Source organism: Rhea americana, unplaced genomic scaffold (assembly GCF_003343005.1).
Source record: "Rhea americana isolate MKP2758 unplaced genomic scaffold, rheAme1 scaffold_319, whole genome shotgun sequence".
Lineage (NCBI taxonomy): Eukaryota > Metazoa > Chordata > Aves > Rheiformes > Rheidae > Rhea > Rhea americana.
This window is the reverse complement of record NW_028186445.1, coordinates 694658-710001: the sequence shown is the minus strand read 5'-3', so window position 1 is coordinate 710001 and position 15344 is coordinate 694658. Positions and strand designations below refer to the sequence as shown.

Here is a 15344-nt window from a genome sequence, read left to right as displayed (position 1 = left end):
CCCCACAGGGCTGGGGCAGCAGCGCGGGCCGCGCCTGCGCCTCCGCACTTTCCACACGCAGCCCCCGCCCCGCCCCAGCCACGGAGCCTGCTCGGGTTTCACCGCCGAGGCCGCTGGGCTGCTGCCGCTGCCGCCTTCCCCTCCGGGATCGCCGCCGGGCGCGCCCGCCCCGCGCCCCGGAACCCGCCGGGGACCGAGGGAGGCCGGAGCGGGCTGTGGCGAATCTGCGGCACGCGGCGGGTAAAGGCAGCTCCGGGTGCTGCGCGCAGGCGCGGCCTCGCCGCCCCCCGGAGCCCGGTGTTTTGCCGGCGCTGCCGAGGCTGGGGCCCCGCCGGCCCCTCCCGCCGCAGCCCCGCCGGCTCCAGCGCCGGCTCCAGCGCCGGGCTCGGCCCCTTCGCCCCTCCTCGCCGCAGCGAGGGGCAGGTGCGCGCGGGGAGCCGCCCGCCTGCCTTCGTGTTCCCCTCCGCACTTTCCACACCGATGCTGCCCTGCCTCTCGCCTTCCCGCCGAGGCCGGCAGCCCCCGCCCGGGCCGCCGTTACCCGGACCGCGGCGGCCAGGCGGGCGGCGGGGGTGCTTGGAGCGCGCTGCGGCGTTGTCTCTCTGTGGCGAATCTGCGGCTGGGAATGTCCAGGCAGGCGCGGGGGGGAGCGAGGCCGTTGGCGCCTCGCGCCCTCCACGCGCCCAGCGGCTGTTTGGCGCCATTTCTGGTTTCGCCGCCTCTGAGGGGAGCGCGGCCGCCGCCGCCGGGCCGGGCTCATCCCCGCGGCACGGTGGCCGCCGCCTGGCGCTGCCGCAGCGGGACGGTGGCGACAGGGCAGGAGAGGAGTGGGAAGAGCTGGGCCCCGGGGCCGCGGGGCTGGGCGGGCCCCAATGGCAGCAGCCTGCGGGTGTTGCGGTGACTGGGCCCGTCARGAACAGACGCTGCCTCTGGGCCTTGATAACTCTCAGGAACGCGGTAAAGAGTGTGGGTGAGCTGTCCTGGCAGTGTTGAGGAACCGTTTTTCCCTGTAAAATGGGCTCTACAGTCCTAAAGCAATGATCTGGGAATGACATCGCTTTGAAGAGAAGTTCAGCAACAGAATTTAGCCCAAAGTTTTCTCTTGCTTAAGGTACTGTGAGAAGAACCAAGAAGGCTTCGTGTRTTGGTGAGAGAAGGCCTAGAGGAAGTAGGCCAGCCCGCAGAACAGCACGGTGATGAGCATAGTGATGAACATAGTGAAAGCTAATTGTATGGGCTGTGAGAAACAGTTACAAATCGGCGTAGATTTTAATTTTGGACTAAACAAGGCAGATGAGCTCAAGTACTTAGCAGCTGAATTGTAGAAGAATGTAAATTAGACTGGGCAGGGAGCTCTGAAATAATCCAGGACAATTTCTCACATAAATAGCAAATGTATCATGTATGGAGGCGAAAAGCTTGCAAACACAGAATGCAATATGCCTTGCAGCTCTGAATATCTGAAGAACATGAACAATTTCAGACATCAGTGTTCCACACTGATGGTTTTGTACAGTAAAAATTACTGAAGTTTACATTAAAAATGTAAAGTTGGGAGTTGAAATACTGTCATATTGCTAATAAAATTAAATTCTAGACACTTGAAGATTTTGGTGGACCTGGTGAATATGGYAGCTGAAGGAAAGCCAAACAGTGAATGTTCCTGACCAGACAGTAAGCAGAAACATCTGTTGTTTTGAAAAAACTTAATGAGATTCTGTGTTGCTGCAAGTTAGACCCATTTCTTGATGCCTGCAGTTTGTCCAAACAAGTTTGTTATTAAACACACTTTCATGGACAAAAAAAGAATAATTTTGTGTTCATCTGCTTACAGTATGCTCTCTATGGCCACAGTGGAAATTTGTTGAAGAACAATAGAACAATCTGCTGCTTCCATTTGGTGATTAAAACAATATGAGACTCCAGAGGTTCCTCAGATAGTCAGCTAAATCAGGCTCTTTTTAGTCCATTGGTTTCACATCGATAGAAGTTTGTGAAGAACAGGTGAGAAAATACCTGTTAAGAGGTTAAATATAACTTAGTTTTGTTCCTACTTTTGACTACTTCATGCATACTCCATAATTTATTAATTGTAGAGAAGAGCTTTAAAAACCACTCAGCTTCATTGCTAAAGTTTTTTTACTGACTTTTTATTGWATTTTTTATATTTTTCTGTTACTTCTTTCTTCTTAAGATACACATATCAAACTCACAAAATATGCATGGGCAAACTTAGTTTTATTACTTTTTATCATAGTACTATCATTTACTTTGGTAAATTCATATCCCTGTTTAAAGTGCCTGAAAGCAATTAAAACTGAGTTCAAATTCAAGTATTGTTAAATGTACATAGTATAAGCACAAAGAAATGCTGCATAGTGAAAATGCGAGGGCAGGCTATTACATTCAGGATGCCAAATACTCAAGTATTAACAAGACTAGATCAATATTAAGGTTAATGATACTTAGCCAGCTTTATACAGTAGATACAGAGCTRTAGGCGGTATAAGTGCATTGTTTGTACTATTAACAGAAGACAGAAGCATAACTTAATACTAAAAAAATTTTCAGTATCAGTTTTTGTTACGCATGCCATAAGTAGTAAGGCAATTACTGACACTCAAAATAATGTTTGCATGCTACCATGGATCTAATAAATATTGTACGTGGTTTTGCTAGATTCTGAGCCCCTGCTATCCCAATGACTTAGACTGAGTTAGAGTTTACGGTATCACTGCCTCTTAAAAATCTTCATCAACAGTCATTTGTATCTTAATGCAATTCTATTTGAAATTTGTTTTGTGTCCTCATAAAGAAAATATGTCTGAGTTTTATTTCTGTTTTTTTCTGTGTAAAGATGTAAGATCATCTATTGTACTTTGCGTTTGACCAAAGCTACTTTGAATAGTAGTGAGGGTACCTAATACATATGGCAGAATTTTACTTTAAATATATAGCCCTTATTTTGACCGTTTAAGTGAAGCTATAATAGGTGTATGCTGGCATAATAGTAATTTGTTATATGTACTAGAAYAAGAGCATAACTCGCCTGTAAGATTTTTCAAAAGGGGAATTTGTTGAAGTTGTTCTAATTTACATTGTTGTAATATGTGAGGTAAAAATTAAATACCAGTATTAAAAATGGTTGGTTTACTCCTTAAATTTGAACAATTCAAGGGTATAATTTTATTTAGTATGGCTAAGAAAGTTATAGTACTGGTACACATGGACAAATAAGACAGCGATTGATTTTCAGTGGAAATTGCTGCTTAAAAATCATTGGGATAATATGGCTAAATATTATTATTTTGTAACAACTCTTTTAAGAAATTTCTATGTGATTATATAATGGAAATAAATTTTTGATAAGTTACATCCTAAAAATATAATTTAAAAATATCAGCCACTTTTAAAAGAAAATAATTTATTAATATTTTATGTATTTTAAGAGCATCTTTGCATGTAATTTTTTGTTTTTAGAAAATGTTTTAAAATGCATTTCAAGTATGACACTTGTGGTAGAAACTATTACAAGATTTCATCAGTCATTATGAGTATGCAATATTGAATAATTATGACAATGAAATATGCAGTTCTCATTTCCAGAAAGAGAAAATAGTTTCTCTTTTACAAAGACAGCATATGTCAAGGTATAAAGTTATAGTTTAATTCTTAAATACTTAATGAAATACTACAAAAGAAGAATAATAATGAGAAAACTAAAGGAGCATACCCAGAGTAGAAAACCAGTAGAAGTTAGATTATTGAAAACTAACTCCCTTGTCCTTCTCCCTTTCCTTTAAAAGACTTATACATTCTTATTTTATTAATCAAAGTACATACTTGGTAAAGTTTTGTAGTTCTAGCAAGGTGGACAGAGGCCATGTAAGTTCCTCTACAGTTTATTTCCAGAGCCCATTACAAATGAACTTTGGGTTAGTTTGCTGTAGGTTAAGGTTTGATAGAAGGAATACTGCAAGACCTCCTCATTACCAGCCTGACTTCAATGTCTGGAAGCATTTTCTGTTTAGTGTGTAAACATCCTTCATCAGTTGCTGCTAGGTGGAGATCAAAGCGCAATGAAACAGATTTTTTCCTTAAGCGAGGGTTGTCCTTAAAGAAGGAACCTTCCCATTCTTTGATAACTTCATCCACTTTCTCTGTCCTGAAACAATAAAGCAAATGTATTTGTGATCCTTGAAGCATTACGCAGTGCRTATGTTCAGGATTACTTTTAAAATGTAATAAGAAGTTGCTTAATAGAGTGTCAAGTCATTTTAGTTGGGTTCTGAGACACCATTTTTTTTTTCTACAGCTGCATTCTAAGGATACAAAAGAAAACCATTGCTGCATCAGGCAGCTTGCTACCCAGGAGAAAGTTTGTAATCCAACCTCAAATTATTTGTTAGAAGTTGCTGTACTGTAGTAGACATACCAGAATTTGTGCATCTGAAAAGGGAGGTGAAAAATCTAATTCTAGATCCAAACCTCAGAATGTAGATCCACATCAAATTAAAAAGAAAAGACAGAATTTAAATATGGAGAAGTGAAGATGCAGCTACTTGAATGATATTTAGGCACTGAAATCCTGTAAGTGTGTTTCAGGATCTGTATCTAAATTATCTGTGTAAGATGCACAAAATTATGTATGAAAATAAGCTTCATATATGGAATATTTGCATTAGACCATATGATGGCATCTGTTTTTAATAAGAATTTCTGCATGGTTTTAGCACATAATTATAGTTAAATATTAGTGACATGGTATGCGTATTAAATGTTATGTTAGATGCGTATTAAATGTTATGTTAGATGCTAGTATACAAAAGAACTTACAGAGCGGAATGATGCAATCCAACACTAGTAAAGCAAATTAAGATGAATAATATGTACTGAACAGGCTTTCACATGCCCACCAAGGAACCTAGTTTGAAGTTCCCTGAATTTACATGCATAAAAATATATATATATATCCTAGAGCGACTTTGCAAGCATGATATGAACCCTTTTAGCCTTAACTAACTGAATTATGAATAGTTTCATTCTCGTCAGAAATAAAAATTACCAATTAGAAGCATTGTTATGATGTCATTAATTTATTATAYAAATGCTTATAAGAAGGGCTTTAAAATTTAGTTTATCAGTAACATGCCAATCAATATAACTTGCCCTGGGACATCTTTGCTCTATGAAAATGATACAGCATACTAATAAAAGGAGAAGTCAAAATACTGAAGAGTAGTGCCCACCATTTACTTAAAATTGTTATTTTGTTAAATTCATGTTTATCTTACTGTATAGTGCCATGAGCTTCAGCACTTTCCTTCATAATATTTCCATCTAGGATGGCTTGTTTTGTCACCAATTCCACCTTCTCAATTTCATGCTTCTTTACACCATCTGCAAAAGAAAATGCAAATATACACACATGGAGAAAAATAAGGTCAGGGCACAAGAACAGAAGGTATTTTTCCTCCTGCTATACCAGAAAAAAAGATCCTATTATAATAGCCAGCAATTTTTCAGTAGTCAGGGACCTCCTTCAGGGGTTATAATCTTTCAGTTAAATAATGTATCTTCTAATGGTCATCTAGTATATACAGTCGTATAAGAAAAACATTTTCTGCCATTTTTTGGAAAATAGTGCTGCTTTCTGTGCCCCTTTCTGCACAAACTCCAGCAAAAAAGATTCTGATACAAAATGATACATCAGTGTGCCCTCCCTTCCAAATCTAGGTGTATTTTGTGGCCTCGTCTAGAGACAAGTGAGCTATATATATAGATATGTGTGTAAATATTTTTGATGTTACCTGTGTCTAGATCAAGCATATAACTGTTTTTTAAAGATAGACTGGAACATATGGCAATATATCTGAAACTGAGAAATCAGAAAGTTATTTCCTTACTCTATGATAATTAAATACAGAATCCGCTATGCATATTGATATCTGATGTAATGATGCATTAATATACATTAATGCAGTGTTGGAATTTGTCTTGCAAATTTTTAGTATTGTATTGATTCTGCTCTGAATAACAAGTATGTGATTTACTGTTTAGGAAACTCAGGMGAAGAATGTTTATAAAAGAACTCACTTGAAGGCAGGGTAAAGGCAATCTTGCTAGTGGTAGGTTTTTTGTCATCCTTTTGGTYAGGTATAGAACAACGAAACCTGCAAAAGTAAAAATCATTACAATCATACTGAATTATTTTAATCTATAACTCATAATTGTATCATGAACAACTGGGGAAAATCTAAAAAATGCAAGAATTATAAGAAATTCTGGTTGACTGTAGTAAATATTTGTTAGAATTTCTAACATTTTGATTATAGAACCAAAGAAAGTTGGTGAAAATTTCTGTGTATATTTCATCATTATTTTCTCTTTTTTTTCCAGTTTGTTGTTTGTCAGGAAGAGCTATTTAATTGCATTAAGACTGAGCTGTGTATGTTTTCACAGAGTTACAAGTATTAAATAGGCGATGGACCCCCCCCCGTTCGGAATCCTGCTGCGCGGACACGCATGAGGTTGTTGGGCTGAAACCCTGTATTTTCTCGAGGTGGGTAAGGGAGGCAGCGTTCCAATGAAAGCTCTCAGAAGAGTGCGCTTGGTTTTGTTAAGATACAAGTGCCGAGTGCAGGACGTGCTATCTCACCTTTCCCTTATGCTCTTTGTTGTTGATACAAGTGCCGAGTGCAGGACATGCTATCTCACCTTTCCCTTATGCTCTTTGTTGTTGATACTTGTGTAGCTGCCTCTCTTGTGGCTGGTATTTGTGTACCAGGGAGAGAAGGGGGCAGCCATGATGCATTGGAACCACGGGAGTGTCACGCAAACGCATATTCTTTGATAGTATCCTAATATAATTCCTCCTAATTGCATTGACTCAACACACTTCGAATAATACTGGGTAATACAAACTTCACATGCAAATAGATATCTGTTGTGTGATGAAGTATGAACTTCTGACATAATTTGATGCATATGGACTTGCTTCATTTATGGTCTGAGACAAACAGAAACTCTGTCAAGTAGTTAATGTGCTGAAAGGGCTGCATTAACATGCAGTGATTTGCCTGAGGATGCAGTAATCTTATGGTTATCTGCAGTATATTGTGGAGACACTGTGTTGCAAAAATGTGGAGTCTTCCTTTGCTGACAGGTTTTTTTTGCGATTTATGAGAGAGAAGGATATTTTTTATCGTGAGAGTTCCATTGATGTTTGATATGTTTACATGACATGTAAACCTGTATCTTGCCTTTGTTCTGCATTGTCCTTGAGATTTGCTAGATGAGTTTTGATGACTTCAGGGAATTCACTTTTTCGTATCAGCTTGCAAAGGATCATTCTAATATAAAAGCAAGGTAGTGTATATGGATCAAAGAAGAACTGTGAGGACTGACTTGTGTAGGCAATTGCAATTACACAATGTTCTTTTCTTAAAGAGTTAAAGCTAGATAGTACATTATTGCAGCACTAAACTGTTTACAAGTTTTGACTAATTTGCTTTTGCTTTTTTATGATTTTATAAGTTTATTGAAGTGACACCGAATTACCACCAATGAATTAAATCCATTATGTGTTCCACTGAAGCAAATGCTTAATAATATATTAGCCTAAACATATATAATCATATATGTACATATATATTCATTTTTCAACTTTTATTTATGAACATATATRCAATGAAAATGTAGTGTTTTAATTGCAAATTAGTGAATATTAAATGATTTTCACAGTTGCGGTGGTTGGAACCCAAATTGTCTGTAGACAGTCTAAAAGCTAAATTCAGCGAAACCAGTAACATGCCTAAATATAAACATAAAAAACAGAGAAGTGCTTCAGGCTTTATAAAAGATACATCTTACTTCATGAAATCATTTAATGTTTTTATGCATGTATGAATATGTGAGTATATATACATATTCATATAAGATGAAATGAAAACATTTTAAAGGATTTTATACTATAATGTGCATGTAATTTTTTAAATGATCGGTTCCTGTAATTACAACTCTGATGATTATTTGAATGAGGAGTTCTGAAATGGAAGATGAATTTGAATATTCTTTCTCTGTGCAACAAATACCTGTTCTCTTCTTGCTCAAGCAGACTGCGATAGGTTGCTATTTCCTCCTCCAGTTTCATCCTAGTGTTCAGTAGAATTTCATGTTCTTGAAGCTGTTTCTCAATACCTCTTCTCACTTCCTGTAGCTCTTTCTCTAAACTTTCAATCTCAGCTTCTAAATTTTGAAGTTGCATATGGTACTGCTGCTCTGTGGCACGCAGTGAACGTTCCAAACCCTTTTCCTGTTAAATTAACTCATATTTTAAGATTTAGAAAGTATGTGTAAGGATGTTATACATACTTTTCATTAACAATCAGACAGTGTATTTTAAAACCAGTTCTTTTAAGACTTTTTAGCAACAGAAGTAAAGCTTTTAAGATAAAACTTTTGCTGAGAATTTTTCCTCTAAAATGTGTARTGATTCAAGATAGAATAAAAATTTTTAGCCTTCTATTTTACCATCAATTTACTGCCACTGATTCTACAGATCACTGATTTTACCCGTATGATTAAAATGATAACAAGCTCTGTATCATACAAAAACTGAGTGGTCCAAAAACTGAATATCCTATCTATATTATCAAATTCAGTAAATGGCTGACATGATCTGTTATGAATGTATTGATAAATTTGGGCCATAGATTCACAAAAAGTTGTAATAGTAAACGTGGTTTGAATTGGTTCAGTAGAATAACTGGGAAATTGATAGGGGAATATCAGGCAAGTGTGTGTTTGGCAGGAGTGAAAAAATGAGTTTATTATATTGAATGACAGCTGCTGATCCAAAAGGTTGKATATTCTTAAACTTTAACAATTAATAAACTTATTGTTTGTTGGTTAGTGATCTCTGTGATGAGATGAAAATCCAAGGTAAAGCTATTTATGGGTTTCTTGCATTTTCACTTTATAGTGGATGTGACTATCTCATATTCAGAATTATGGAGTAGTTTACATCAATAAAAATATTTACTTTTTCCAGGAGATTTTGAGGTATCATTTTACCATGCTTACCACAGCATGGAGAGATTCAATTTCAATTTGCATATGGTGCCACTGCCGTCTGGCTTCACTGAGTTCTGCTCTGGCTGCCTTTAATGCTTCTGCATCTCTGTCCATTCTTTTAATTGTAGCTTCTTCTAGCTACAGTAGATATAAAAAAGATAACAGTATTAAAGTATCTAAACAATGAAAATAAAATATATAAAAATCTCTAATTGTGATTTTTAAKATCTGTGTAATTTTGGTAAAGCTAGCAGTGATGAATTAATCTTTTATATACAGTACAGTGAAGAGCTCCCTATACTGCTGAGTGAGATGGAAAAAGTTGGCATGCTCTCTGTATGTATGCTCATACCCATGTTAATGTGACCTAATTCAGAATTGAAGCAACCTGTTCTTTACATTTATAGTGGGAAAAGTGGCCCCCCAGTTGTAGTGGAATTAATAAACTTAAACTGATTTGATCTAATGTATTATTTGAGATGATTTGCCATGGATGAGGCTGAAGCTTATTCTAAGAAAAGGAAAATAAATAGTCAAACAACAGTTTATTGTGTTTGCAAATAAATACATTTTAACCCATTAAAATATTTTTCTAAGCTTTCGTGGGGTCACTTTAGATTTGAGGTAATCTCTGATTCAGACACTTCTAGAATGTACTTCTAGAATGATTATTTTGCTGATGAGAATTTTCGTTTACAGTTCTGTATTTTACTGCAAGTGCTGAGGATACCGTAAGCACTTGAAACTATACATGCTCTTTTGCATATTTTACTGCTTTATATGGGTTCTTGTGGTGCCATCAACTCTAAGGAAATAAAATCTTTAGCTCAGGTCTTAGTAAGTAAGTAAAATAAGATTTTATTTTGGTAATATACTAGCCTATTTAGCCTATTATCAGGTCATTATTTTGRTGAAAAATGTACATTTGGCTAATCCACAAGCAAACACTCTTCAGCTCAATATTCTTTGCTTGTCCTTTTGTGCSTAGGTACTGCAGAATTTATGAGACCAGACTATGTCAGTAGACTGGCTGTTTTGTTCCAAACACAAATGTGAACTTGGCTTAACTATCTAGTTTATGACTGCTTTGTGTCATTGGAGTACTGTGTAGATTAGCCAGCTTATAGTAGGTACTCTGGCCTGTTAAAAAAAAAAAAAGAAAAAAGAAAAAAAGAAACCTGCAATACCTACATACAACAGGGTGATATAATACCCATTTTTCAGCCTGAATTTCCTGGCATTTGATGGTTGTAAATGTTTTTTTCATTTTATTACAAAGTTCAGTTGTGATTTAGGGATGTTCTATATGTAAATTTATAATAATAACACTGTATGTTGATAACAATAATTCTACATGAAAGAACAAATAATATTTGCTGAAAAGTATAACAGTTTTACTGAGAACATTATAAAATAGTTCTCGAGAAGATACAGTTTTCTTCTATACAGGTGCTAAAATCTGTAAGCCTTTGTATAAATGGCTTCTGTACATTCTCTTTGATTTTCAAGCTATTCTTGTCCTTTGGGATAACTAAATGGAGCTATGCATGTTACTGCATATGTCATCATTTTTTAAATCACARCAATATCACCGTTGCAGGTACAGAAGAACATCCAGATGCATTACATAGTATTCCTTTAGGTGAAATTCATACTCTACTYAAAACATTTCCTTATCTTCTAGTTCTAATCTTACTGCAGTAAAATCAAAATCCCTTCCCCAGTAATATGCTGCATTGAAAAGGAAATACTGTACCTCATGGAGACTGAGGCAGGAATTGTATAGACAAGGATTGTCTCCTTACTCTGGAAGGTGTGTGTCTGCATGAAGTCATTACCTGGGTCCTTGTTGAGATGATGGTCTTTATCTGATTTCTGGTGATGAGCGTTTCATAGTTTGCCCTGATCTCATTGAGGAGCTGGGACAGTTCCATTCTCTTCCCATCCTCCACCTTGGCTAACTGAACCTTATTGATAGGATGAGCTGGCTGCTGCAGAGCCTTCAGTGCCTGCAGTGAGAACTGAGCGTGAGAGAAAGTACAGGCAAATTTTAAAGCTGCAGAGCTCTGTTTTTGAGGAAGTGCTGGAAGGTCAGATCTTTTCAATTGTTTTTAAAAAATAAGGTTAGTAATACAACTCTCTATTACTTTTGGAGTGATTAATGTGGTAATACCTGATAATGTGCAGAAACAAATACATACAATGTCTTTGTTTTTGTTACACTGTAATTTTTATACTTGACAACCTAAAATTTTTGAAGTTAAGAGATTAAAAAAAAAAAGCAAAATTACAGCTGCATAGCATGGGAGTGCAATCATACAATGCAAGAGAATGSAACAGTACTCCAGCTGTATACCCATAGCGCTGACAACGCTGCTGGGATGTGCCTCCGCCAGGAGGGTGGTGAAGCACAGGTTGCCTAGGAACGTTACCAAATTTCCATCTTTGAAAGTTTCTAAGACTCAGCTGGGCAAAAGTATAGCTGACCTAATCTGGTATTGGTGGTTGTCCATTTCAAAAGAGTGTTGGACTTTTAGACATCCTTTCAGCCGACATTTCTGTGTTYCTATGGACTAGGAACACAAAAAGAGGAAGATAAATCAGCTCTGCTAGGGGTAAAGAATGGTCTTGTACCTCGTGGCAAGGGGTTGGCTTCTCTTCAGCAGAGTGCGAAGACTGGTGAACTGACACTTAAAGAATTGCAGTCAAAAAGTATATGCAGATCATGTAAGATCCTTATATGGTTTTTGAGAGCTCCCAGGGGAAGCAGAAGATACAGGTTGTCTCTTTGCTATTCTGTATTTTCTGCAAATAGTTCTTGATCTTTTGGTTTATCTTGGCTGCTGTTTAGTTACCATCCAAATGATCTTGTCTGCTAAGAACCGCTATTAACTGTTTTCAGGGTTTTTTTTTAAATCGGCAACATCAGATATTTAGTAAAAAAATCAAATTTCAGTAACAAGTAGATGGTGTATTCTATTCCCCAGAAGGCATTTTTAGGCTCCAAATAAGAATATACTTCAGTTAAAAAAAAAAAGGCCATAAACATTTACAAGACCATCATCTTTTTAGAAATAAAAGTATTGTRCCACTTAAAATTCTCCTTGTGTGCATAAGGCTTCCTTGGTCTTGGCTCTGTCTCTTGGCACCTGTAAAAGGATCCTGTGTTTCAATTTTATTTTTTCTTAGTTAGCTGGCTGTTCTTCAACAGACCTGGACGGAGATGAGACTATTTTACTGTCTACCATCTTTTCTGCAAGTGTCTTAATAATTCTGGTTCTATGGACTTCTAAAAACAAAATACACTGTTTTTAATCCATGATATGAGAACATTCAAGTAATATAAAAGCATTAGGAATCAATCAGACAAATTTGAGGTGTTACACCTTAGGACAGAATGAACTTTAATAGGAAGAGCCTATGTATTTAAGCAAATAAAAACTTTAAATGTTTGTAAATCTTCCTTTTAATTGCAATGCTAATCCTTTACAGTGAGCTTTCAGTTCACTGGGACTCAGAATATCTTCTGTTCACATGAGTCAAAGTCAAGACTGTTTAGCTTCTTACAAGAATAATTCAAAAATGTATAGGTTTGAAATGCAAGGATAGTGCTCGCAAGTTAGCATGCTCTGCAGGGATATTGGATTTGGTGCCATGAGCTAAGCTTCACGCACCAAAACATGTCTATGAACAAATCTTATTATTTCAGGCAAAATAGGAGCTAAAAGCTTGCCAGATTTTACCATTTAAAAAAGCGTTTTTAAAAAATGTATCAATACTAATGCTCTCTTTTTCCTATTTTTCTTCCAGGTGCAAAGAATAGCTGAGTACAAGATCCCTGAAACCTAAAGGTAAGTGGAAGCAACTTTCTGTTTACTGGGGTTTATACAGTTTTGAATCCTGGCTACTTTCAATGTTTATATTTTATTACAGATGGTGGATTTTAGTTAACTTCTCAGTTTGAATATTTATGAGTCAATCATTTGGATTCTGGGGAGTACTATATAATGTTGTAGTGAATGCCAGGTGCTTTGGTTCATTACTGTTGCTAAGTCACAAGACAATGGCTAGAGTGGTTTCTAGTTRTATTCATCAAAACTTGATCCTAAGCAATTCTTTTGGTCATCTTTAGATCATAATGGCAAGTATAGGATAAATGTGTATGTAGATAACTGCATGATTATTCAGTGGGACATTTACATTAAAACAAAAGTATGACTGAAACTTTAAATTTTCTGAATTCTGGATTGTGGAATAATGATTTCATAGCAATCACARTTGCAGTCCTCAGGGCATATACTTTATTTCTTTGTATAGAATTATACTGAAAGTATATGTGTCTTTGAGGGAGGAGCACAAAAGAGAAAGCAAAAATGCCGCTGAAAATTAATACTGCTTTGGCTCATGAGTGAGTAAGATGGGCTTAGAATMTGATCAGTTGGGTAATTTTTATTTGAAAGTCTCACTGATGCATAGAATCTATGGAATTACGTTTTTCCTGGAGCATTCTTTTGTTTCTTCACCAGTGCCACCACCAGTTGCAATCCATCCAGGTCTAGCCCCCTACTTCCTCCAGTCTTATATGCTCCCAGACCTGAACTGCCCCCTAAACACTACATTCCACCACTTGATGCTCTTATAGATGCAATGCAGGAGGAAACATGTCTAGACAATAATCAAACAAGCTTTGCAAATGCAGAAATAAAGCTCATGAATAATTTTTTAAATAGAAATGAAACAATCATCTGTTTTGTGAGATAGGTATAAGGCTTTTATATGTGGACTCAAATGGGTATGTTCCTGAATGAATTTTTACTGACTTTATTGTTGTATTTATCAATATCAGTTTCTAGTGCATAGCTGCATGACTGGTGGTTGTTAATATTCAGCCCTAATATTCATGTTTCTTTGTTTTGTCTCAAAGCTRTTGGTGATGTCAGTATGCAAAGTTCAATAAGTTTGTAAATTTTTTTTTTCAGCGTCCTTTTTGGTTGGTACAAACCTTTTTTTTTTAGTTTCTATTGTTCTGTAGCTTTTCAACATATAGAAGGGAAAGCAAATAGCTTTCTTTTGAATCWCTTCCATTCATTGTATTGTCTCAACTAGGGTGAAATAATAGAAGATAAATTATTTATTTCCTGTTTTGAGAGTATCTTCACATATGTTTTACTGTTCATGTTTACAAAATGTCTGTGAATTTTGTTCTTTTAAATGCTAGCATTTGCCATGCTAACAATCAAAACAAAACACAGTAGGATGGTCAGTCATAGCTCATCGGGAAGGGATTTAATGAAAATGTGAATGATTTGACATCTTTGCCTTTCTGTTGATACTAGATAAGTCTTATAACTGGGCTGTAACATAGCACACTAAGTCAGTCATTTGACATTATGGGCATGTTTTCCATATTTTACCTGAATATTATTCGAAAAGAAATATAACTTGTTGTTTTAAAAGAATTGGATGTAAATTTTAAGGGGATTGTGTTATGTTTTGTAATTTAGTTCTGGGTGAAATTCTTTAAAATAGTTCATTTGAGTGGAGTTCAGGAAGTCAAATTTCAATTCAAAAGATCAAATTGTATTCCCACCAGATGGCACTCTGGGACATCTAACTGCTATTTCATAGCTGAGTTTGCTGCATACTTTGAAAGGAATGTAGCACTTTCTTTTTTTCTACTATGCTTACAGCATTAATTTTATTAAAATATGTTGTTCTACTTGCAAAACTTTCTCTCTTAATCCTTAAGACTGCTGTAAATTGAGATTTTTAATTTGTATGCTATTGATTAGTGTTTTAATCCCACATTTAACCAGTTTTTGTATATGCTTGTTCTACTAGTGGATTGACTTCTTTAAATGATGACTGAATGCAAACATGTATACATGCACATGGCAATGCAAAATACCCAACAAAAATAGCARATGTGGACCAGGAGTTACAATCCTAAATTAGGGTAGGAGGGATGAAAGGTAACTAGTATTTCAAAGCTTGTTGAGTCTTTTTTTATTAGTCAAGAAAACTGGAAGAAGAGGTTAGAACAGCAAAATTATTTTACCTATTAATTAAAAATGTAAAAAAAGAAACCATGAGCATATCTAATTGAATGCCTAATGTATGCACTGTATTTTCAGTTACTGAACTAAGAATTGATGATAGATTTAAAGTACATGGTGAAAATAATGCAGGCCAATACCTATAGACTGAAGCAGAARGTATATTGCATAACTGTTGAGAATGAAAATGTATGTTTCATTTTATAGAAGAAT

At 36.6% G+C, this 15344-nt stretch overlaps 1 protein-coding gene across 1 annotated transcript; it reads right to left on the bottom strand.

The window, feature by feature from the left end:
• Positions 1 to 3951: 3951 nt before the first annotated feature.
• KRT222 (keratin 222) lies at positions 3952 to 11024 on the bottom strand. The gene is made up of 6 exons (XM_085310419.1): positions 10914 to 11024; positions 9085 to 9213; positions 8094 to 8314; positions 6097 to 6173; positions 5295 to 5400; positions 3952 to 4165 (listed from the first exon to the last, which is right to left on the bottom strand). The coding sequence occupies exons 1-6, from the start codon at positions 11007 to 11009 to the stop codon at positions 3952 to 3954; spliced, it is 843 nt and encodes a 280-aa protein (XP_085166545.1). The 5' UTR covers positions 11010 to 11024.
• Between the last annotated feature and the right edge of the window lie 4320 nt (positions 11025 to 15344).